General features: G+C 33.8%; 2 protein-coding genes across 2 annotated transcripts in view; one reads left to right on the forward strand and one right to left on the reverse strand.

The window, feature by feature from the left end:
* The window catches only part of LOC145304199 (hydroxypyruvate/pyruvate aldolase-like), a 171,047-nt gene that overhangs the window by 63,546 nt on the left and 85,001 nt on the right, over positions 1-22,500 (reverse strand). The gene's annotated exons all lie outside the window — the stretch shown is intronic.
* The window catches only part of LOC145304169 (uncharacterized), a 45,340-nt gene that overhangs the window by 9,784 nt on the left and 13,056 nt on the right, over positions 1-22,500 (forward strand). The window contains exons 15-40 of the mRNA XM_080145937.1: positions 368-479; positions 884-955; positions 1,213-1,321; positions 1,855-1,972; positions 2,493-2,590; positions 4,203-4,300; positions 4,596-4,651; positions 4,941-5,005; positions 5,377-5,497; positions 6,047-6,133; positions 7,926-8,036; positions 8,828-8,896; positions 9,024-9,126; positions 9,606-9,710; positions 10,242-10,372; positions 11,069-11,159; positions 16,581-16,666; positions 17,190-17,448; positions 18,100-18,197; positions 18,701-18,775; positions 19,152-19,245; positions 19,569-19,760; positions 20,540-20,600; positions 20,888-20,959; positions 21,109-21,279; positions 21,634-21,712. Of these exons, the coding sequence (XP_080002063.1) occupies positions 368-479; positions 884-955; positions 1,213-1,321; positions 1,855-1,972; positions 2,493-2,590; positions 4,203-4,300; positions 4,596-4,651; positions 4,941-5,005; positions 5,377-5,497; positions 6,047-6,133; positions 7,926-8,036; positions 8,828-8,896; positions 9,024-9,126; positions 9,606-9,710; positions 10,242-10,372; positions 11,069-11,159; positions 16,581-16,666; positions 17,190-17,448; positions 18,100-18,197; positions 18,701-18,775; positions 19,152-19,245; positions 19,569-19,760; positions 20,540-20,600; positions 20,888-20,959; positions 21,109-21,279; positions 21,634-21,712 (2,733 nt within the window). The remainder of the gene's footprint in view (positions 1-367; positions 480-883; positions 956-1,212; positions 1,322-1,854; positions 1,973-2,492; positions 2,591-4,202; positions 4,301-4,595; positions 4,652-4,940; positions 5,006-5,376; positions 5,498-6,046; positions 6,134-7,925; positions 8,037-8,827; positions 8,897-9,023; positions 9,127-9,605; positions 9,711-10,241; positions 10,373-11,068; positions 11,160-16,580; positions 16,667-17,189; positions 17,449-18,099; positions 18,198-18,700; positions 18,776-19,151; positions 19,246-19,568; positions 19,761-20,539; positions 20,601-20,887; positions 20,960-21,108; positions 21,280-21,633; positions 21,713-22,500) is intronic.

Below are 22,500 nucleotides of genomic sequence, written 5' to 3' on the forward strand. Positions count from 1 at the left end.
GAACAGTGGAGGGTAAATTACACTGTTATCTTAGGATTTAAACCTTACCAAGTTGAAGTTATCTTATTTGCTCAAAAACTTTATTATTATTAAAGTTTGGTTGTTTATTTTTGGTATGGGAGGGTGGTGTTTTCTTATCCCAAAACAGTTATAAACCTTCCCAGGAACTATGAAAACCTAGGTACTTTGTAAAGGAGAATCATATCGGTTCAGTTGTAAGTGAGATCATTCGTTTCATATAGACACATACACACACATAGACATCTCTGTTTTTTCTCATTTTAATGACTACTAACATTTGCTCTATTAACTCACTTTGTCCAGTCTGTGCTTCGCTACTTATGAATATTATAATTTTTTTGTTTAGACGACAAGAAAAGCTGCATTCCTTGTTATTCAACCTGCTGGAAAATATTGTAAAACTTCCAGAATCTATACTCAATTCAAGAATGTTCAGTCACACTGCATTGGAACATAAGGTTGGTCTTAAATCCAGGGAGGAAGTGGACATATAACAAAGTTTTATAATGACGTTTTCTTATTCGTTGGATTAACAACTTTGGGGACTTTAATTGAATTTTGATTTGTTGGATCATTAGGTCCAAACGTTTCAACCGCTAATTGTAATCTACAGAAGGTGTAATTTTGTGTATCATCTTTTGGTACTTCAATTTATCTGCTATTGTCTTTTTAACTGTAGATCCCTGTCTCAAATCACTTTATTGTAGTTTTATGTCAACTGTGGGATGTTAAATGTCCCAAGCCAATGAAAAAAATAAGACATTAATAATTAATTTCTGTCAATGGTAACTGGGTTATATAAGGCAATACTTTAGTTTTATTTATGTTATGTTTTAAATATAATTTATATATTTGTCACTAGGTGTCGCCCCTAGTGTTTGTCTATGGGATCCTACTACAAGAGGTTATTCTCAACTCCAAAGAAGAGACGAAGGTATACTATATAATTGTAGCGCAACCGCTTTATAACTATCTGTAACTTTATAATACTGTGTTTTTTATTCAAGTATCAAAGGGTTATATAATATCATTTTTCACAATACCTTCTTAGAACACCCCTGCTAATTAGTTTCTTTGGCGTGCTCAGGAAAACCTGTACCTGGCTTAAGCTAGCTGTGTCCATAATCTGTTTGAACTGTGTAGTGTATATGTACATCATAAGGAACATCTTATTAATATTCTTATTTCTAGGGACTCCATAATCTGTTTGAGCTGTGTAGTGTACATGTACACCACAAGGAGCATCTTATTGATATTCTGGAGAAAATGGAAATGGTTGCTTCCCACCTTACCTTTATTGGTGAGATAATTTTATTTTACAGTTTTAAGAGCGAAGTTACGCTATAATTTACTTTCCGGTTAGTCAGCCAGTCCGTAATGCTATGGAGGAAATGTGTTTATGTGCATCTAGTCTATGATACATTGTCTATATAGAATTTCTGTCGGTGATTATCAAAAGAGTAAAGACATCAATGATTTGTTAGTGCTTCTCTACTTATGGATGTTGTCATCCTTGCTTCTCAATTTCTTTACAGAACCTTTCAGAAGCTTCACTGGAAGGAGAACATTTTTTTGGTTAATGTTATCACTTATCAGCTGATGTTTTCAGTACACTTTATTTTAATTACCAACTCCCACATTTACATTTTTCAACTCCCCCCCCCCCCTCCCTCCATCCTTTAGCCGATGATCCCATGCAGAATTTACACCCCTCGTGTAGCCTTCCAAAAATTGAGTGGTTAAAAAGATAACTAAATTCTTAACAGACCAACCCAAAGCCATTTACTATTTATTACAAAAGGATTAATATGTTACTAACTGCTGCTTTTCCAGGTTACGAGAACCTGTCCATGGCCTGGCAGGCGCTGTGCCATCAAGCTGGAACCTGGCAGGATCTTCTGGAGGTCAAGGGACTCTCTAAATCATTCACCAAAATCCAACAGTTTCTCAGGTTAGATAAACATTTATAAGGGAAGATTGTTCTTGTCAGGAAGGGGCTGGTTGGTGAATAATACTGGGACCTAAAGTTTTATAAAAATTATATAAAACGATTGGTTTTTAAATCCTGATTTCATGGGTTAAAACTACTAAGCAGGGTTCAAACTTATCAACCAATATTTTGGGGATGTACATCAATTTATTGTCTATTGTCTTATCCCTTACGATCCCTTAGTTATTGAAGATATCTTTTAAATAAAGTTCAATGCACACTTGAAAAATTTCCCCTAACCAATAAGTAAGGGGCTTAATTGCAAATTTTTGTCATTATATTAGGTTGCTAATAAAGTCTTCAGAATCAGATATTGGTTTCATGGCCAGGGGGAGAGGATTGGTGGGTATAGTGACAGTCATATATTATATTAGCCAGCTAAAAGAATCATTTTATTAGGGTATATGTTAACCTCTTTATATCCACATTTTATATATCCATTGGAATATCATATATTCGATTCTTGATATATATATTTTAGGTTTCCCTTGCAATACCTACCCGACAGAGAGCCTAGATTTTGGCGAGAGTGGGGAAACTTGTTTGTTAATATGTACGCTTCAAACGAGCTTACTGTAGGTAAGGTTTCTATGCGAGTTTTTGTCCTTGTAAAGCAATTTTGTTTATAAGTAGCACATTAATAAACAAATTAACAAAAATTAAATTAAAATAGAAAAAAGTAGGTAAGGGTGGCAACATCTGTAACTAAAAAAACTGGAATTTTTACCTAATTCTTGTACAAAACAATTTTTAATTTTACTATCCGCGGAAAGTTGTCTTTAATACTTTACGTTAAATAAGTTTTCCAGTATGGCCCCAGATCCGATTAATTTCCGCGTGATTAAAACTGGTTCTCAGCAATACTGACGAAAAAAAATACACGGTGTTTAAAAAAAAACTGCGTTTTCCGGTTTTGAGAAACAGCCAGAAGGAATATGAAAAAAAGGATTATAGGTCCATATTCTATGTAAAAATGTACATCGGATTTACTTAAGGTGTTTTTTGATATCTCTAAAAATGCGGCTGTACTGATTGGTACATGTAGGGGAAAAATGCTTGATGTTGAATATGAGATATCAATTAGATTGAAATAACTTGTATATTTTGCAACATATTGTTTTAAAAGTACAATATCAAAGTAGTAAAAGCTTAAATCAATGTCCCCATATGAATTTTTTTTACATATTTTTTTTTTGGCTCCATGCAAAGACCTTTTTAGGTTCTTCATAATTTAGTTTTTTCTATTTCTCTATGACAGTCATTTTTAGAAAAAAATCACTATTATTACTGTGTCCATTGACAAATAAAACAAGTCACTTTTTATTTAATTTCAATATCTTTACAAATAAGCAAATTATCACGGTTTGAAATTGTCCGTAAAAAAGTGCGTTTTCACTAATTACTCATGTTTTATAAGATAATCTCTTATAATCTGTCAATCAAAAGAGATTAAGGGGGGAGGGGCGAGGAACGAATATGAACAATTTTAAAACTAAGCATTAAAATCCAAGCAAAAAGAATATTGATTTAAAAAAAAAGGCATTTTAAATTAAGTTTTAAATGTAACTATTAGATTATTTTGAAGTTTATGTTATAATGTTGTTTTCAAGTAAAAAAAGGATTTTAATTCAACGTTATAGCATAAAATTCTTTAAGAATACAATAACACACACACATTTCGAATTCTTTGGGCTCTAAAATGCGCTGTTGTTTTAAGAGATGTTAAAAAACGCCTGTAACAAATTCGATGCATATTTTTATAGAGAATATGGACATATAATTATTTTTTTGTACTCCTAATGGTTGTTTCCTAAATCTGGAAAACGCAGTTTTTTCTGAAACACCGTGTATATTAAAGATTATAATAATAGTAAAAATTTCCTTTTTTGGCCCCTGACATTCAACTTAAGACCATCATATATCAGAATATGAAATAATTCCACATTTTATATATTCTTATCCGCGAACACTGTCTATAATACTATGAGATAATAGTTATTTATCGCAGAGTATTAAAGACAGCTTTCCGTGGATAGTAAAATGGACACAATTAAAAGATAAATTGGGGCCAACAAAACTGGTCTTTTATTGTGAAAATTATACGAGACGGTACATGACTTATCATGACCGGTTCTAATCCAGCGGACATTAACCGGTTTCGAAGCCCTACTTGACATGTATTATTTCATAGGTATGGATTCTGCCAAAGTTCTGGATGAAATGATTGAAAAACTGTCCGGTATCTACAAGGGACTGGAGGGGAGCAAAAAATCCACCGCAATGTTGCCCCAGGAAAATGCATTTTAGATTACAATAACATTAACATTAGTTAACAATATTTTTATTACTAAGTAGAGTTAGTTTGAAGCTTAAGATTTCGATAACTACTGAACCGATTAAGTTCCGGGATGGTTTTTGACTATTTGACTTATAGATTTAAGTCTTGGGTAGGTTTTATGCTGTTTACCTTTTTACGCTTTCCAATAAAATAACACACAACCCCTTCATTACCTATTATATCAGCAACTTGTAAGAGATTAAATTATAGATACTGATAATTTTATTTGTAATGTATATATCAAAACAGGTGCGGTGCTTACAAATGATGTTCAATGAAGTTACTTTTACCTCAATATGCAGGTATACACATTTTTTAGTGAGATCCTTCGGTACACACAGACACAAACACACACGGACATCATGTTACTTTTTAAAAAAGATTCCAGTACCCAATATAAATGAAAGTAATAAATAAACAAACGTAAATCTCAACCCTCACCGAATTTAATTTCAATTGATTTAAAAAAATTTATGTGGTGGGGAGGGGGGGGGGGGGGGGGGGGTATTTCAGTGCTTAAAAAGACACTTAAAAAATACAACCATAAAAATTTTGTCTGTTTAAAAGATTTATAATTTAATTTTTATTTAGAGAGATACGAGTAAAGAAAAGCCAAGAACCTTTGTCCGTCTTCAAGACACAGCTAGCTCCTATTGGTAAGTTCTTACAGAAGTAGTTGGATGATTGTTTATGTTTGCATATTAAGATATCAAAAACGCCTCAACTTTTGAAATTTTGAATAATTTTTATCTGCTCTCGTAGTTTGTATTCAATCCTTTCACAAAAAGGGGGTAATTTTGTTTGCCTTTTTTGTGTGTTATCGTTTAGTGAAATGCGCTTATTAAAAACAGTTCGACTTAATAAGCGCATTTGACTAAATTGTAACACAACTTTTTGGAAAATACACGAAAATACACTGTTTGTTGTTTATTGTAATACAAAATTTAAATTGTTTATTGGTATTATTTTAACTTATGCTTGAAATCATTTTCAGAAACGCACTTCATGGAACTATCCCTTTATTTAGGTAATGCAACCAAGGCCATCCAGTTTCTGAATGAGTTGTGTGGGGACGCTCTGGCCACCCCCAGCAGGGACACAGAGCTTATGGAGATCATACTCGAGACATACACCACTGTTATTAAGGGGTAGGTGGTGCAGTTATTAAACCCAGAGAGAGAGAGGGGCCCCTAGGGGACAATAGGCTGTTTATTACTTCCAGTCCCCAAAGTTTTATGATAACGTTTCTTTTTCGTTGGCTAAACAACTTTGGGGACTACAGTGAATTCTGATTGGTAGGATTATTAGGTTGAGTGTCTAAACGTTTCAACCACTAATTTTAATCCACAGAAGGGGTAATTTGGTGTTTTATCATTGAGGATGAACATTATTTTATCGGACATTATTTTATCCCTTTAAATTTCTCTATCCAACCATATTTATAGTTTTAAAAAGAAAAAGTAAAGTAGGAAAAAAATTTGGGGGGGGGTATTTTTTTCTACGGATGATTTTTCTCAGGAGTGCGTTGGTAATATATCCTCCCCGAAAATAGTTATAAGCCTTCCCAAGACCTCTGAGAAGCTATACTATAAAGGAGAACCATAGCGGTTCAGCGGTTAGAGAGTTCCTTCGGTACAGACAGACATCCTGCTAATTTTTATTTTAAATTTTAAGAATAATTAGAATGTTTATTTTAGAGTGGAATCTACTGACCTATTGAAGCCTGCCCTGAAAATCATGGTTCCTAAGATTTGTTCTTTGCTTAGAGAGGATTCTTTGACGAGGTAAAGCTTCTCGGATTAGTTAGTGGAAAAGTATTTTCATAGGCGATTACAATAAAGGGGACAATGCACGAACAATTACAACGTGTCTAATTACTATTGCATTTGAATCATTCGAGTAATGATTTTTTAAAGAAAACTTTTAATGTGAAAATTGCTCAATATTAATAAATGCTTGCATAACTACTTGCTATCGTTCGTTCAAAGTCCTCATTTACATGTAAACTTTCTTCTAGTTGACATTACTGAGTAAGATTTTTGCCTAAAAAGATTTTTCACTAATACATTTAAAAATGATCAACGTAAAAATATACTGAATTGATCTTCTCTTAGTTTGATAAAGGAGGAAAAAAGTTTTTCCTTATTTTATGTTTTAATTGAAATTAAAACGAGGATAACAATATCCATAGGTAGCGAAGCACCAAAAAATCATGGAACGGACAGGCATACTATTTGAATTATAGAACAGATGTTCAGTTGTAAATTTAGAGTTGGCAAAACGAATCCGTCCAATTTTTTAGACTATTTCTGGAATCATAATACGAATCCGCAATTCAAATTGCGGATTCGGATTGTTTATTTTTATGACATTAAAAAAAATATTTATTAAAAATGTGGCAGGCAAAACCAAAAGAGTATTTTATTGTTTCTTAACTACCTACCTAATTTTTTTTGTATTTTATTTTCATAGTAGCTTTTTGTGCTTATTTTAGGTTAGGTTAAGTAAGGGTTAAAAATGGCCGCTATACGGGCTAGAATTTTTTATTTTTAAAAAGACCTTTAAAAATATTGCTAGAATCTGCAAATTGCCAACCCTAGTTGAAATAACAAAAAAAGGAAACAGAGAATATTACACTATAATTTCAGCTGTTAATCTTCAATAGCAGTCGAGAAAATCACATTTTCCCGGCCCCAAACACACAATTTTACGGACTAATGGACGGACAGAAAAAGTATATAATAGAAAAGCTTCGCTTAAGAAATAAATTAAATAAAACATTAAATAACGAGAAAATAACATTTTTCTTTCAACTTGTTAAAAAAGATACTTAATTTAAGGATGTTATTTTGTTTATTTAAAATAGGAAAATTAATTTTCTAAAGATACGAATTTACTCTCTTCTAATTGCTTATTAAGAGCAAAGCATTTCTTCAATTAAACTATGTACATGTGCATATTTTATGCGTAAATCATGTTAGGCCTGGTCTGTCCGTCCGCCAATAACGGGTAACGGGTGTCGTTGTTTTTAGCAAGTTAGAATTGCCATATCGATTTCAAAGTTCAAACTTTGATACATGCAAGTTTTAGGTTCAATACAACTCGATAAACAATACAAGAATATAATACCTACCTAATTTGAATTGATCAAATGATGCTGGTATACTTTATTTTTGGTGAATTTCACATGGATGTAATTATCCTATTTTTTTTACGATTACGGAAATTGTAAATAGGATTTTTTATTTGATTATTTCGTTCCCTTAAATTATTATAAGTTGCGCATTTTTGTGAATACTTGGTACTTAAACATTCAGTTAACTAAGCTTTTTAGCGGATAAACTGACAATTTTAGTTAAGTTTGTTCGTTTCATAATAACTATAAAACTAGTAGTTAACTAATCAACTAATATGTTTTAATTTTAACAATAATTCAGTCGTTTATCTTAAATAGCAGTTGGTAAAATCACATTTTCCCTATAGCGTGGCTTACTGACTGACTTAACAAAGTAAACTACATTGTAGCTTTGTTACTGAAACCTGGGTTCATTTTAATTATTCAATTTATTTTTTTAGTTTAACAACAATCGGACTGGCCCCAGTTGCTATGAAACTGTTTGATTGCCTGACCACCGTTATAGAAGCTAGATACAGCAATACCAAGGATTCTACAGATAATCAAATACTAGGAAATTATTTCATTATTTTATTATAGCTCAAATAACAAACTATGGCAATGTATATAGAATACGTGGATATTTTGACAGGAGAAATTTTGTCGTTAATTTAGGTTGCTGATATAGTCTCCATATATTGGTCAATACGTTCCGCCATGGTCAGCGGAGGGGATGGGTTAAAGTCATAAAAAGGGGTATTGTTATATAAGCCAGCTGGAAGACATTTTATTTTGGTATTCAAGAATCTCGCACAATATTCACACATTATATATCCATTACTATAGCACTACTTCTGTTCTTAAGAATCAAATCATCATTTAAACATTATCAGATGGAATTCCTATTTTATTTTAATTTCTCTTGCATTACGCGGTCGAGCAGGTTATTGAATTTAATAAGTATATTTGATTTAACTGAAATTTGACATTACTTTTAAGGTTTATTTTTAATCTTTAAAGAGCATTTGACATTCAAATTATTAATTTGAAAACAGTTTTCTAGAAAATTTTAACTTAGGTACCATTTAATGTTATATCATAGAGAACAGTATAAAACAGCAGACCATTTGCAGCATTAGACCTTTTTGCAATTCGATTTTTTGTGGCTATAGGTCTTTTGAAGAATAGTTCTTTTGTAACAACGCCTTTTGAATTCATAACATCATTATAATTGGTGTTTCTCAAAAGGAGATTGTATGTCTTTTGTTTGAATTATTTCTGCGTTATAAGTCTACATATCTGTTTGTCTGTTGGTATTATATCTTTGTAACGTAACTTATAAAATAATGAAATATTTGATGGCAGAAATTTTGGAGAATTTCTTTATACAATGCTTCCAATCAAAAAGAAGTCAAATCAAATCGAAAATCAGGTAAAGTTATTAAATCCTTGACTCAAGTTCTCTATTTAAGGGAAGCTGCACATTGGTCCCGGGATAGTTTCAGGCTATATTTTTATTCAAGTCTTTGATTGGTAATGATAAGTAATCTTGTTTTTAGTGAGGTATGGGCTGTCACCTTCAGTAATGTGGCGAGTGATAAAATTCCGGAAAGACTGAAAAATGTTCTCAAACAGTTTGCCTCTCCCGGTTTAAGGACCCAGGTATAATTTTTTTACAGCATAGCTTCGAAACCGATTGTTGTCCGCTGCATTAGAACCGGTTCCTAGGCATACTGAAAGAAATGTGTATTATTGTACTTAAGAGTTTTCATGAATTATAAAATAAAATAAAACCAGTTTGGTTGGTGTGGACCTTCTCCTCTCGTGGTTAACAAAACTAGAATATATTTTTCCTATTACTATCCGTGGAAAGCTGTCTATAATACAATAAGATTAATAACTATTATCAGATAAAATACTCTTTGATTCTTAATATTGTTCTAAATCTACCCTAGAGGAAAGGGGTTAACTAAGATGTTTTGTATATACCTAATATATTTTTTGGAATAAGTCCTCAAATCTGCGAGGAGGAAAATTTTATGATAATAATTCACACATCATAAGCTTAGATATAGTTTAGTTATGACTTGACTTGTGCGACCTTCATTGTCACAAGAACTCAAATATCCTTATAATAATAGGTGAGCTCTGACTCTCAGTCAGGAGAGACCAACAGCTTCCCCTCTACCTCCGAGTTCCTGGACAAGGTCGTCATCACGGAACCTGGCATTGAGGCGGCTCTAAAGGTATACATATTCAATTTAAGGGGGAGGGCCCAGGGGGGTGTTTTTATTTCTTTTTATTAAAGCTAGTAATTTACTACAGAAGTGGTGACTTTGTTTATTTATCATTGGGGATTTATATCAACTTATCGACCATTGTCTTATCCGTAGTAAAGATCCAATGGAACATTTTTTAAAACTAAATCTTAAATTTAAAAAAAGAGTTGGTTAAAGAAAGTATCTTAGTTTTTAACAGAAGTTTCTATCCAGTTTCTACCTTTGTATGATCCTACCGTAGGATAATAAATATTTTCAGGGATCTATAGGGATAAGACAATGGCCGATACATTGATGTACATCTTTAATGATTATGCAAAAAATTACCCCTTCTGTAGCTTACAGTAATTGGTTGAACGTTTGAACACTCAACTTAATAATCCAACCAATCAATATTATTGTTTACTCTGGTCCCTAATGTTGTTAAGCTACAAATTTTGGGGACCAGTGTAATAAACAGGCCTATGTCCACTCCCTCCCTGAAATATTTTATCCTAGATAAGCAACAAGCCTGGAACCCCTGTGAAGAACACCCGGGCAGCCTCCAGAAACTCGCCATTCAAGACCAACTTCGAGCTCAAGGACAGTATTGGGTCACCTGAAAAAATATCACCAAGAAAATCTATCAGGTAAAGAATAGTTATTTCTCGTATCGTATTATAAACGGCTTTCCGCGGATATAGAATGTACAACTATAAGATTAAAACTAGTTTTTTTAGCCCCGTGGTGCCGAAGGCACCGGCTAAAAAAACTAGTTTTAATCTTATGATTATACATTTATATATTCGTAGAAAACTGGATATAATACGATGCTAGACATAGTTTTTTCGTATTCATGAGAACCGGTTCCTATCCACCGGATTCAAATGAATACGAGAAAATAGTTTCTCGTATTCATTCGAATCCGGTGGATAAGAACCAGTTCTTATCAATACGAAAAAACTATGTCTAGCATCGTATTATATCCAGCTTTCTACGAATATAAAAATGTACAATCATAAAATTCGGAAATCGGGGCTAAAAAACTGGTTTTAATCTTATACATTCTATATCCGCGGAAAGCTGTTTATAATATTATGCGAGAAATAACTATAAGTATGGCTGCGAAATGTATGAATATCCGCTGGATTAGAACCGGTTTTGAGCCATAGTGAAGAGTCATGTATCGTATTGTAGACAACTTTCCGCGGATAAAAAAATTTAAACTTTTGAAAATAAAATAACAGTTTTGTTGGCAAGCTGCGTAGGCATCTTGGGACTAACAAAACGGAAATTAACTTTACAACTTTAATTTTACTATCCCCGGCTATAAATAACTATTTTAGGTCTCCGGCAATGAAGCCACCAAAAGCGCCAGCAGTCAGACTCGAGGATGAGGACAGCTGCCAATTTGTCAAGATTGCTGCTAAACCTAAGGTGAAAATTTTCAGTCCTGCCGTTTTCAAGATCATACTGGAATATGAATTTATAACTAAGAGAGATATTTGACTGAAACCTTTGTCTGGGTGTCTTCACTGTGCATGCATGGTAAGGAGTTATGCCGGATTTTTCTGCATAAGATTAATTTTTTTCCCTGGCTGCAAAATATTTCCTTTTCTCCGCCATAGTTTTTTCCCCAAGGAAGGGGAAAATTGGAATGATATTTCCAGTTCTCTTTATTTCTTTTTTTGCCCCTTCTACATTTCTTTTCTAGTCTATTACCTACGGATGGCAAATTAAATTCAGATATCTTAACTTTTTATTATCTTTCCCCATTCCACATATTTTTTAACTCCCCTTCCTATAGCAGCGGGGGGGGGGGGGGGGGGGGATCCCATGCAGAATATACACCCCTGGCCCTTTTTTTTTTTTTTTTTGAAAAAATGGCGGTTCTTTCCCTCTTTCTTTCTCCGAAAGGTATAAGGGGGGGGGGGAGTGCGTAATGACATAAGCTCTTAAACCGTGAGCAAAATGGTCTAAATATTGAGCTAGACCCTTCAAACTTGGTATATAAGCCTAGTCCTATAGGTATTACATCTAAATGGCAAAAAAATCCAAAAATTTTTATTTTTAGGTTAGGTTAGGTAAGAAAAACCCTGCGGAAATGGGGTTTTTAGGCTTTTTTTGATCTATTTTGATGTGGAAACTTGCCTTAAATTGTTTTTTCTTAGGGTTTTAACTTAAATACACTGTATCTATTCATATGGTCATTATTTAAGATGATTAAGCAAGTCGGGGACCGACCCCAGGGGGCTAGGTGTGTGGCCTGCAGGGGTTATGTTCATTTTTCCCAATATATTTGTTGTGATACATCAAATTATAGGTTTTTTAGGTCAAGGAACTCAAATTCAGAGCTAAAATAAGCATTAGACTAATCTGAAGCTAGCCCCAGCGGGCTAGGTTGGTGGCCCGCAGGGGTTAAGTGCATTTTTTCTAATATATATCTTGTTATATTATATATCAAACTATAGGTTTTTTAGTTCAAGAAACTCAAATTCTGAGCGAAAATTAGCATTAGACTGACCTGAAGCTAACCCCCCCGGGCTAGGTTGGCTTTCTGCAGGGCTTAAGAGCATTTACCTAACCTAACCTAGAAACTTACTTATATTTTTACAGGTTTTTTTCTTGAATAAACTGTGTCTATTAATGAAGACTTTATTTAAGATGATCCAGCAAGTCGGGGACCGACCCCAGCGGGCTAGGTGGGTGGCCCGCAGGGGTTAAGTGCATTTTTCCAATATATATGATGTGATACATCAAATGATATTTTTTTTAGGTCAAAGAACTCAAATTCAGAGCTAAAATAAGCATTAGAATAATCTGAAGCTAACCCCAGCGGGCTAGCTGGGTTGCCTACAGGGCTTTAGTGCATTTTACCTAAGCTAACCTAGAAACTTACATTTATTTTTTTTTTTTAGGTTTTTTTTCTAGAATAAACTGTCCATTCATGAGGACCTTATTTCAGATGATTCAGCAAGTCGAAGACCGACCCCAGCGGGCTAGGTGGGTGGCCTGCAGGGGTTAAGTGCATTTTCCCCAATATATATGTTGTGATAAATCCAATTATATGTTTTTTAGGTCAAAGAACTCAAATTCAGAGCTGAAATAAGCATTAGACTAATCTGAAGCTAACCCCAGCGGGCTAGATAGGTAGCCCACAGGGCTTAAGTGCATTTTACCTAACCTAACCTAGAAACTTACATTTAATAGTTTTTTTTTTTAGGTTTTTTTTTCAAATAAACTGTCCATTCATGAGGACCTTATTTCAGATGATCCAGCAAGTCGAAGACCGACCCCAGCGGGCTATGTGGGTGTCCCTCAGGGGTTAAATGCATTTTTTTTAAAAAGTATGTGTTGTCATACATCCAAGTATAGGTTTTTAAGGTCAAGAAACTCAAATTTACAGCTAATAAAAGCATCAGACTAATCTGAAGCTAGCCACAGCGGGCTAGGTGGGTTGCCTGCAAGTTTTTACCTAACCTAGAACCTTACTTGTTTTTTATGGTTTTTTTCTGGAATAAACTGTGTCTATTTATTAGAACATTATTTAAGATTTAAGACCCCAGCAGGCTAGGTGTATCAGGTTGCTATCGTGTTTTTTTAGCTCCAAATTGACTTTAAAAACCTATAGTTTGATGTATAACAACACATAATTTGGAAAATTTACCCCTGCAGGCCACCCACCTAATCCGCTGGGGTTAGCCTTAGGTCAGTCTCATGCTTAAAATAGCTCTGAACACATACTTTAGTAAAATGCACTACACCCCTGTGGGCCACCCATGCCAATTTTAGCTCTGAATTTGAGTTTCTTGACCTTAAAAACCTTTATTTTGATATATAACAAGATCTATATTGGAAATAATGCATTTAACCCCTGCGGGCCACCAACCTAGCCCGCTGGGGCTAGTTTCAGATTAGTCTTATTCTCATTCTAGCTCTGAATTTGAGTTAACTGACCTAAAAAACCTTTATTTTGATATATAACAAGATCTATATTGGAAATAATGCACTTAACCCCTGCGGGCCACCCACCTAGCCCGCTGGGGTCGGTCCCCGACTTGCTGGATCATCTTAAATAAAGTCCTCATGAATGGACAGTTTATTCTAGAAAAAAAACCTAAAAAAAATAATAAATGTAAGTTTCTAGGTTAGCTTAGGTAAAATGCACTAAAGCCCTGTGGGCAACCCAGCTAGCCCGCTGGGGTTAGCTTCAGATTATTCTAATGCTTATTTTAGCTCTGAATTTGAGTTCTTTGACCTAAAAAACATATCATTTGATGTATCACATCATATATATTGGAAGCACCTAGCCCGCTGGGGTCGGTCCCCGACTTGCTGGATCATCTTAAATAAAGTTCTCATTAATAGACAAAGTTTATTCAAGAAAAAAAACTGTAAAAATATAAGTAAGTTTCTAGGTTAGGTTAGGTAAATGCTCTTAAGCCCTGTAGAAAACCAACCTAGCCCGGGGGGGTTAGCTTCAGGTCAGTCTAATGCTAATTTTCGCTCAGAATTTGAGTTTCTTGACCTAATAAACCTATAGTTTGATATATAACAAGATATATATTAGAAAAAATGCACTTAACCCCTGCGGGCCACCAACCTAGCCCGCTGGGGCTAGCTTCAGATTAGTCTAATGCTTATTTTAGCTCTGAATTTGAGTTCCTTGGCCTAAAAAACCTATAATTTGATGTATCACAACAAATATATTGGGAAAAATGAACTTAACCCCTGCGGGCCACCCACCTAGCCCCCTGGGGTCGGTCCCCGACTTGCTTAATCATCTTAAATAATGTCCATATGAATAGATACAGTGTATTTAAGTTAAAACCGTAAGAAAAAACAATTTAAGACAAGTTTCCACATCAAAATAGACCAAAAAAAGCCTAAAAACCCCATTTCCGCAGGGTTTTTCTTACCTAACCTAACCTAAAAAAAAAATTTTTTGGATTTTTTTGCCATTTAGATGTAATACCTATAGGACTAGGCTTATATACCAAGTTTGAAGGGTCTAGCTCAATATTTAGACCATTTTGCTCACGGTTTAAGAGCTTAGGTCATTACGCACCCCCCCCCCCCCCCCTTTATAAATCAACGACAAATACAATGTTAATGGCATAGCAAGACAAAGGGACAAGACAATGACTTACAAATTTATGTATATTCCCTAATGATGATACAAAAAATTACCCCTTCTGTTCATTACAATTAGTGGTTGAAACGTTTTGACACTCAACTTAAAGAACAAACCAATCAAAATTTCATAAAGTCTTAAAAGTTATATAGCCAACGAATAAGAAAACGCTATTACAAAACTTTGGAAACTAGTGTGATAAACAGCCCAATATCTCCTTCCTCCCTGAACTGCAAGTCTGTATCTAAAATTAATTTATCATAAGCTTTTCTTTTATTTATTTACTAATTTTAGCTAAATTTCTATTTATCTTAATCCTAAATAAAACCTTATATAAACATTCATTATTTTAATATTTTTAAAAGCGAAGCTTTTCTATAATTAGGGTCGGTCCGTCCGTACGTCCGTCCGTCCGTAACGGATAGCTTTTTTCGTTAATTTAGACATGTTAGAATTGTCCTATCAATTTCAAATTTTGCATGGTGATTCCTTTAGTAGTTAGGTACGATTTAGAAAGCGTAGCAACTCTATAATCATTACCAAAATGTCCGTACGTCCATTTTAAACATGTTGATTTTTTTTACTTTTTTAAATAGTTTTTTTTCGTTAATTTAGGCATGCTAGAATTGTCCTATCGATTTCAAATTTTGCATGGTGATTCCTTTAGTAGTTAGGTACGAGTTAGAAAGCGTAGTAACTCTATAATCATTACCAAAATGTCCGTACGTCCATTTTAAACATGTTGATTTTTTTTTACATTTTTAACAACAAATTTGTATGTGACCTAATTATCCGATTGGTCTGATTTTTGGTATACTGATTCCTGGGACAACAAAGTACAATATTATAAGCGAAGCAACTCTATAATCAAGTCCTACAAATGTAAGTATGTCCATAATCATTATCCTGTATCAAGCAGTTTTTCAACAAATTTACTTACAATTTTGCTTTGACCCTTATACATTCGCATTCTGATTATTCAGTTCTGACATTATACAAGTGTTAATGTCCGTTTGTCCTACCGTTTCAGAGCTTCGCTTTTATGGATGTTGTCATCCTTGTTTACTTGCATATAATACTTATTATTTAAGTACTAAAAATTTTCAAATATTTAAAATTTTTCCACAATTTAATAATAATTTGGAAATGGAAAGGCTTCTTTAGAAATACATACAAATTTTTAACATGTTTTCCAGTATGGCTTCGAAAACGATTGATATCCGCTGGATTAGAATCGGTTCTCAGCAATACATAAAAAATCATTTATAGCATTGGATTACTGACAATTTTCCACGAATAATAAAATAAAAATCATTAAATGATTATCAGTTTAGTTGGAAGAACCTGGAATTGTTCTTATGATTTTTTTTATATTTTACTATCCGCGGCACAATGCAATTCTAAAAGTTTATTTATATGAAGACATTTCAACTACGATATTTCGATATTTTGTGGGAAAAGTCGTCAATTTCAAATAATACTATAGCTGTTTTATTATCACGATATCACATTAAAAATTTAAAACAAAATGTGTTTGATTAATGGATATAAAATACATTGATAGTGTGAGAGATTCTGATAATATGCTAATTCTATCCACTTCTTTTATTCTTCCTTTCCCTCCTACTTGAGGAACGATCTGACCAATAAATGAGCACCATTGGAGCAACAAATTTTCCCCTGTCCTAATATCCACGTATTCTATATCCATTGTTTTATTACAGGGTAAACGTGTGTTGACCGACCACCAGAAAGAGAAAATGACCTCCAGAAGGGATGACATACCAGCCCTATACAGCGAACTTTCCAGGTAGACTGCTATAATTTCCAGTATGGCATCGAAATATTTAAGATAATTCCACAATTTAATAATAATCTGGAAATGGAAAGGATTCCAGATTTTTTACATGTTTTCCAGTATGGCTTCGAAACCGTTCAAAATCCTCTGGATTAGAACCGGTTCTCAGCCATAATGAAAAATTATGTGTAGTATCATATTATAGATAATTTTTACGAATATCAAAATGAAAAATCTCAATAGTAATACCAGTTTTGTTAGCCCCAGCCTTCGGTCCCTCCGGGTAGAAAAAAAGCGGAATTAATCTTATAATTTATCGATAAAATATCCGCGTAAAGCTGACTATAATACAATGTGATTCTGCTTAGCCTTTTATGGCCATTTTATTTTACTCTGATTGTTCTATTTTTTTATTAGATTAAATTGCATTAATATATACCTATAAAAAAGACTTTTTGTCAATCTTACTAAAAATCTATGTTTTTTTCTTAACTATTCTTGCTGTGATTATCTTTAACTTATTTCGATAATTAAGGGACGATTCCATAATCAACATTCCCAGTCAATTTATGAGCCAACACTCTATGGACGAATCTTCATCAAGCAATGCTAGTTTCCCCCCGCCAAATATGCACGAATCAGCTGTTCCAGAAAAAGCCCGCGAAAGCTCCAAACAAAAAGCTGATAGCGGAAAAGACCGCGAAAATGAAAGTGCCAAAGATAAATCAACTGAAGATAAAGTTGATGGAAAACCTCCCCTTGAAGAAAGCATAGACGAAGCTATATTAGAAAAGGTAAGAATACCGTGGGCGGGGGGGGGGGGGGGTAATTCCTGGCATTTTTAAAAGAAAAACCTTAGGTGTAAATATGGGGGGTTAAAAAAGTCATCTGGCTCAGTTTGTTAGGAAAATGACGTCAATCCTTAAGAATAGTTTTTTGTTTGTCTCTGGAAATAAACAATAAATAGTTTAACGGGCCTCCAGGTTCCGGAGCTGCAGGCCTCCAGGTGGTCTCTGTATAGGCAAAAATGAAAAAAAAAATATGTTTGAGAGTTAGAGGTCAGCTTATGAAACAAAATATACATGTATTTCTTCAAATATGTGAATATCATTTTAAAAAAATGTATATTTTGTTTTATAAGTTGTCCTCTAACTTCTCTCTCTCTCTTGTCCTCTAACTTTAAATTTTTTTTAATTTTTACCTGTACAGAGACCACCTGGAGGTATGCAGCTCCGGAACCTGGAGGCCCGTTAAACTATTTATTGTTTATTTCCAGAGACAAACAAAAAACTATTCTTAAGGATTGACGTCATTTTCCTAACAAACTGAGCCAGATGACTTAGTTCTACCCTTCACTTATGCTTTTCATTTTTTGTGAGGTCATAAAGGTTCAGCGACAGGTCACACACAGAGATATCCTGTTACTCTATAATGCATAATTTTAGGTTGAAGACCCAATTGAAAGTCCAAGCCAATCCCTGTTGAAAAAGGATGAACAGGACCATGAAAACGAAGCATCTAACAAGAAGCGCGGTCGGCCAAGGTAACCAAATATTGTGATTTTGAATATTGATAAATATATTTGTACTTTTTACGTATTACCAAGGATCTTAGGAGTAAGACAATGAACGATAAATTGATACCCTCCCTGCTAGTTTTGAACTTCCCATTTAAAACTAAATACATATGTGATGGGTTTAAAACCTTGGGCTTAGTGTAATTTACAGTCTAATCTCTCCTCCCAAATAATTTTATCTGTCCCACTCCCAAGTCTTAGTGTAATTTTCAGTTGCAAATTATAAGTTTGTATAAATCTATATTCGATCAGAGGTAGAAAGAGGCATATAAAAGCTTTAAACGATCGCAAGACTTAAATCTTAAAATATAATAGTCTTAAACCATCACGGGACCTATGTGAAACTTCCCTATAATAGAAAACCTATCAGTTCAGTAGTTACTGAGATCTCAAGCTTCAGCAAAAAACCCTTAATACTTTTTATTATAGGATAGTTTTGAATATATTGGGAAAAAAATTTAAATTTTTAGGAAAAGCATTTCAACGCCTCAGCAGTCGAGCAAGAGAAAGAGACAAATTGAGGAAGAAGTTCAAACTTCTGCCAGGTAGGCACTTTGATGGCTTAATCTTTTCTTGAAAGTTCTTATCATTTATTTTTTTTGTTTTCGTCCAACGCCTTATCCTTGATAATATTGTATCTTTGATAAATAATAGACGGGTTAACTTTAAATCATAAAGTTGCTAAAATAAAATAATGTATAGGTACTTAATTTTCAGCATTATTAATGAAAACGGAATCGTCATTTTATTCAAGAAATATAAATAATCTAGATGAAGCCAGGCTAAAAATACACATGTAACGCGCGCTTGGTCAGTCAGTGAAAACGCGCTAAGAATTTGTCAATTTGTCGTCCATTGTCTGAACCCTTACATCCCTGGATGTCTATGAAACTTAACTCAAGTAACTCTGTTTATTTTCAGTAAAAGAACACGGAGGCAAATCGCCAAAGAAATATTTGGCGACAGCAGTCAAAGTCAAGAAAAAGAAAGTCAAGCAGAAGTAGCAAACGAAAAGGCATAGAAAACTATAGATTTCATTAAATCATGCTTAAATTTTTTTAATTGTGCATTTTAAGGCCTCATATGGAAGGATTTTTTTTGTTCTGAAAGATTTTAATGATTCATTCTTTTTGATTTTTGTTGTTGTTGAGGATGAGGATATCATAGACGCTCCTTAGGTTGGAGTTATTTTATCCCCCTCAATATTATAAAAAATCATTAGTTTACTTACCTCAAACCTTTTAAAACCCTATGAAAATAAAAAGCTTGGATGTCAATGGAAGGTACCCAAAGTAAAAATGTACCTGATCTGATATCTATAGTAATCTATGTAATCAGGAACCAACCGCAGACAAAGTTGCGGATTCTGTTGAGATAATCAGTCCACCATCGTCTGCAGCTGGTGCTGCTGACAGACCTAAAACTATTACTATCTCCAGCGAGGATATACTTACTGCTGAGATGGTTGAGTGTGGCACTAAAGTCACAGAGTCTGTTACTATTCTTGAGACTGTCGAAGTAGCTAAAGAGGTGATTTATAGTATTATAATACTTCATAACTAGGGATTTTTCGAACGTCTGATACCTAGTCTCTGCTAAAGTGAATGAGATACTAAACTTAACATTTACCACTTCAATTGAAAAAGATATAATTGCTACGTTCTGTCCTTTGTCAGCTTATAGACTGTTTGGACCTTTATTCAATCTAGATTAGATTGTACAAATCAGCATTGACTAACTTCTTTAACTGATTTTAGAATGCAAAGAGCTCATACTTTTTTAAACTTCAGAATGCAATGAGCTCAAATTAAATATCTTCAGAATGCAAAGAGTTCATACTTTTTTTTTATTAATTTTAGAATGCAAAGAGTTCAACCTTTTTTATTAACTTTAGGATACAAAGAGCTCATACTTTTCTTTTATTAACTTCAGAATGCAAAGTCAAGAGCTTATTCTTTTCTTTTATAAATTTCAGAATGCAAAGAGATTATATTTTTCTTTCAACTTCAGAATGCACAAAGCTTAAAATATCTTTAGAATATAAAGAGCTCATACTTTTTATTAACTTCAGAATGCAAAGAGATCTCATTTTTATATTAACTGTAGGATGTTAATTCTGTCATTTGTCAGCTTAAAGACTGTTGGGACCTTTAATCAATCTCTAGATTAGATTGTACAAACCAGCAGTGACTAACTTCTTTAATTTCAGAATGTAAAGAGCTTACAGTACTTTTAACTTCAGAATGCACAAAGCTCAAAATATCATAATTTTTAGAATGCAAAGAGCTCATACTTTTTATTAACTTTAGGATGCAAAGAGCGAAGATTCTCAGGATGAGGAAATCATTGAAAACTCTCAGAAACCTGTTGGTACGTAAAAATATTTATAGAGATACATTACCTATAGATTTAAAAGTGTACATTTTTTGGTACTTAAAGACATTTATTCTTAATTTCATTTATATAATGAGTTTGTCATAACAGTCGCAAAACTTAGGTAAAGCTTTGCTTTGGAAGGGTAATGGGGTCGGATTGATCATTTAGATCTACTGAATATAATAATATTGTTTTGACCTATTAACATGATGATTTTGATAGATACTTGCGTTTCTATTTTCTCAAGATTGAAATCTATAGCATGATTCTTTTCTTTTTAGAAGAAGATGCAAATGAAAAGAGAAGATCAAGGCGAAGCATCCTTAAGAAACAGAAAAGTCCTTCCAAAAACGGTAATACTAGTCTTCAAATTCTTTTATTAGCAGCAGCGCCTCTTGCCATCAGGGACTGCTTAAGAAGTAATGTAGAGGGTTTGGACAGTAAAAGCCTAAAACCATATTTCAGCTGAAAGTTACATATTATTAATAATTATCTTGTTTAGAAACCCCTGATAAACCCGGATCGGCCAGTAAACCGGACAGCCAAGGAGTTGACGGCAAGCGGAACAAATTTGGCGAGACCACCCTATTCGCCGCGGCTAAGAAAGGAGATCTGGAGAAAGTTAAGCAGCTGCTCGAGCAAGGAGCCAATCCGAATGTGCCAGACGCTGCAGGTAAATTTGTGGGACACCTGACATAAATATACCAAATGGATTTAAAATAGGTGGATATATCACGAGGGAATCTTGAAAAAATATTTTCAGAACTCTATATTTTATTCATATTATTCCCCCTCCCACCTATTCTTTACTTTTTATAGAGGGGAGAAAAATGGAAAAATGCTTTCAGTTCTCTTAAATTTTACATTTTTTTCAAATTTTCCCCCAACCACATATATTTTATTTTTAACTCCCCCTTTTGCAGAATATACAGTGTGTATTAGTCAGTTTCAAAGCCAATCAGAAAAAGATTTTCTCTTGAAGCGAAAAATCAACCCAAATCTGAAAGAAAAATCTTCGAATTTTTAGGTTGGATACCACTGCACGAAGTATCTCTGTCAAAGAAGAAAGATTCTACCCAGATAATGCAGCTGCTAATCGATGCTGGGTTAGTTTTTGTCAGTTGATTATTGTTAAGGTTTTTTTTTAATGCAACCATCTCGTAATCAGTGAGCAAATGACACTTAGAATTCGAATTTCCATATGAAATTTTGCATGAGTAATCCTTGGTAGGTCTATTTTCCCTAAATTGAACAAAAAGTTGAAAAAGTAACGGCTGGCGGCTCAGCCGTTTTGCCATTTTTTGTATCTATTTAGTGGAAATTAGTCACGAAAATTATCTCCACATAATACTCTTTGCCACTCCAAAACGCTATCAAACGGTTCTAGACGGTAGCTGTTGGTACTAGAAGTTTTAAAAATGGTTATTGCTATTATTAACATGAATTAAACCATAAATATGTTTTAAAAAGTTGATTTCTACGTAATTGATGATGGATTTACCCTGAAAATAGGCTAAAAACGGCTAAACGGCTAAGCCGCCAGCCGTTACTTTTCCAACTTTTTGTTCAATTTAGGGAAAATAGACCTACCAAGGATTACTAATGCAAAAGTTCAGATCGAAATTCGAATTCTAAGTGCCATTTGCTCACTGATTACGAGATGGTTGCATTGAACCCCCCCCCCCCCCCCCCCCTTAGATATTAGGACAATGAAAGGGAAAATTAAATCAGGCTTTTAAAAAACCTGCTATAGAAGGGAAAAAATTCATTAATGTTGCCTACGAAAGCATATCTTTTAATATTTTCCTTTCTAATCATAATATAAAATCATCAGGAGGTTTGTTTGTCTGTGTACCGAAGGGTCTCGCTAACTGCTTGACTGATATGGTTCTCC

Source organism: Acartia tonsa, chromosome 13 (assembly GCF_053477335.1).
Source record: "Acartia tonsa isolate MP-2025a chromosome 13, ASM5347733v1, whole genome shotgun sequence".
Taxonomy (NCBI): domain Eukaryota; kingdom Metazoa; phylum Arthropoda; class Copepoda; order Calanoida; family Acartiidae; genus Acartia; species Acartia tonsa.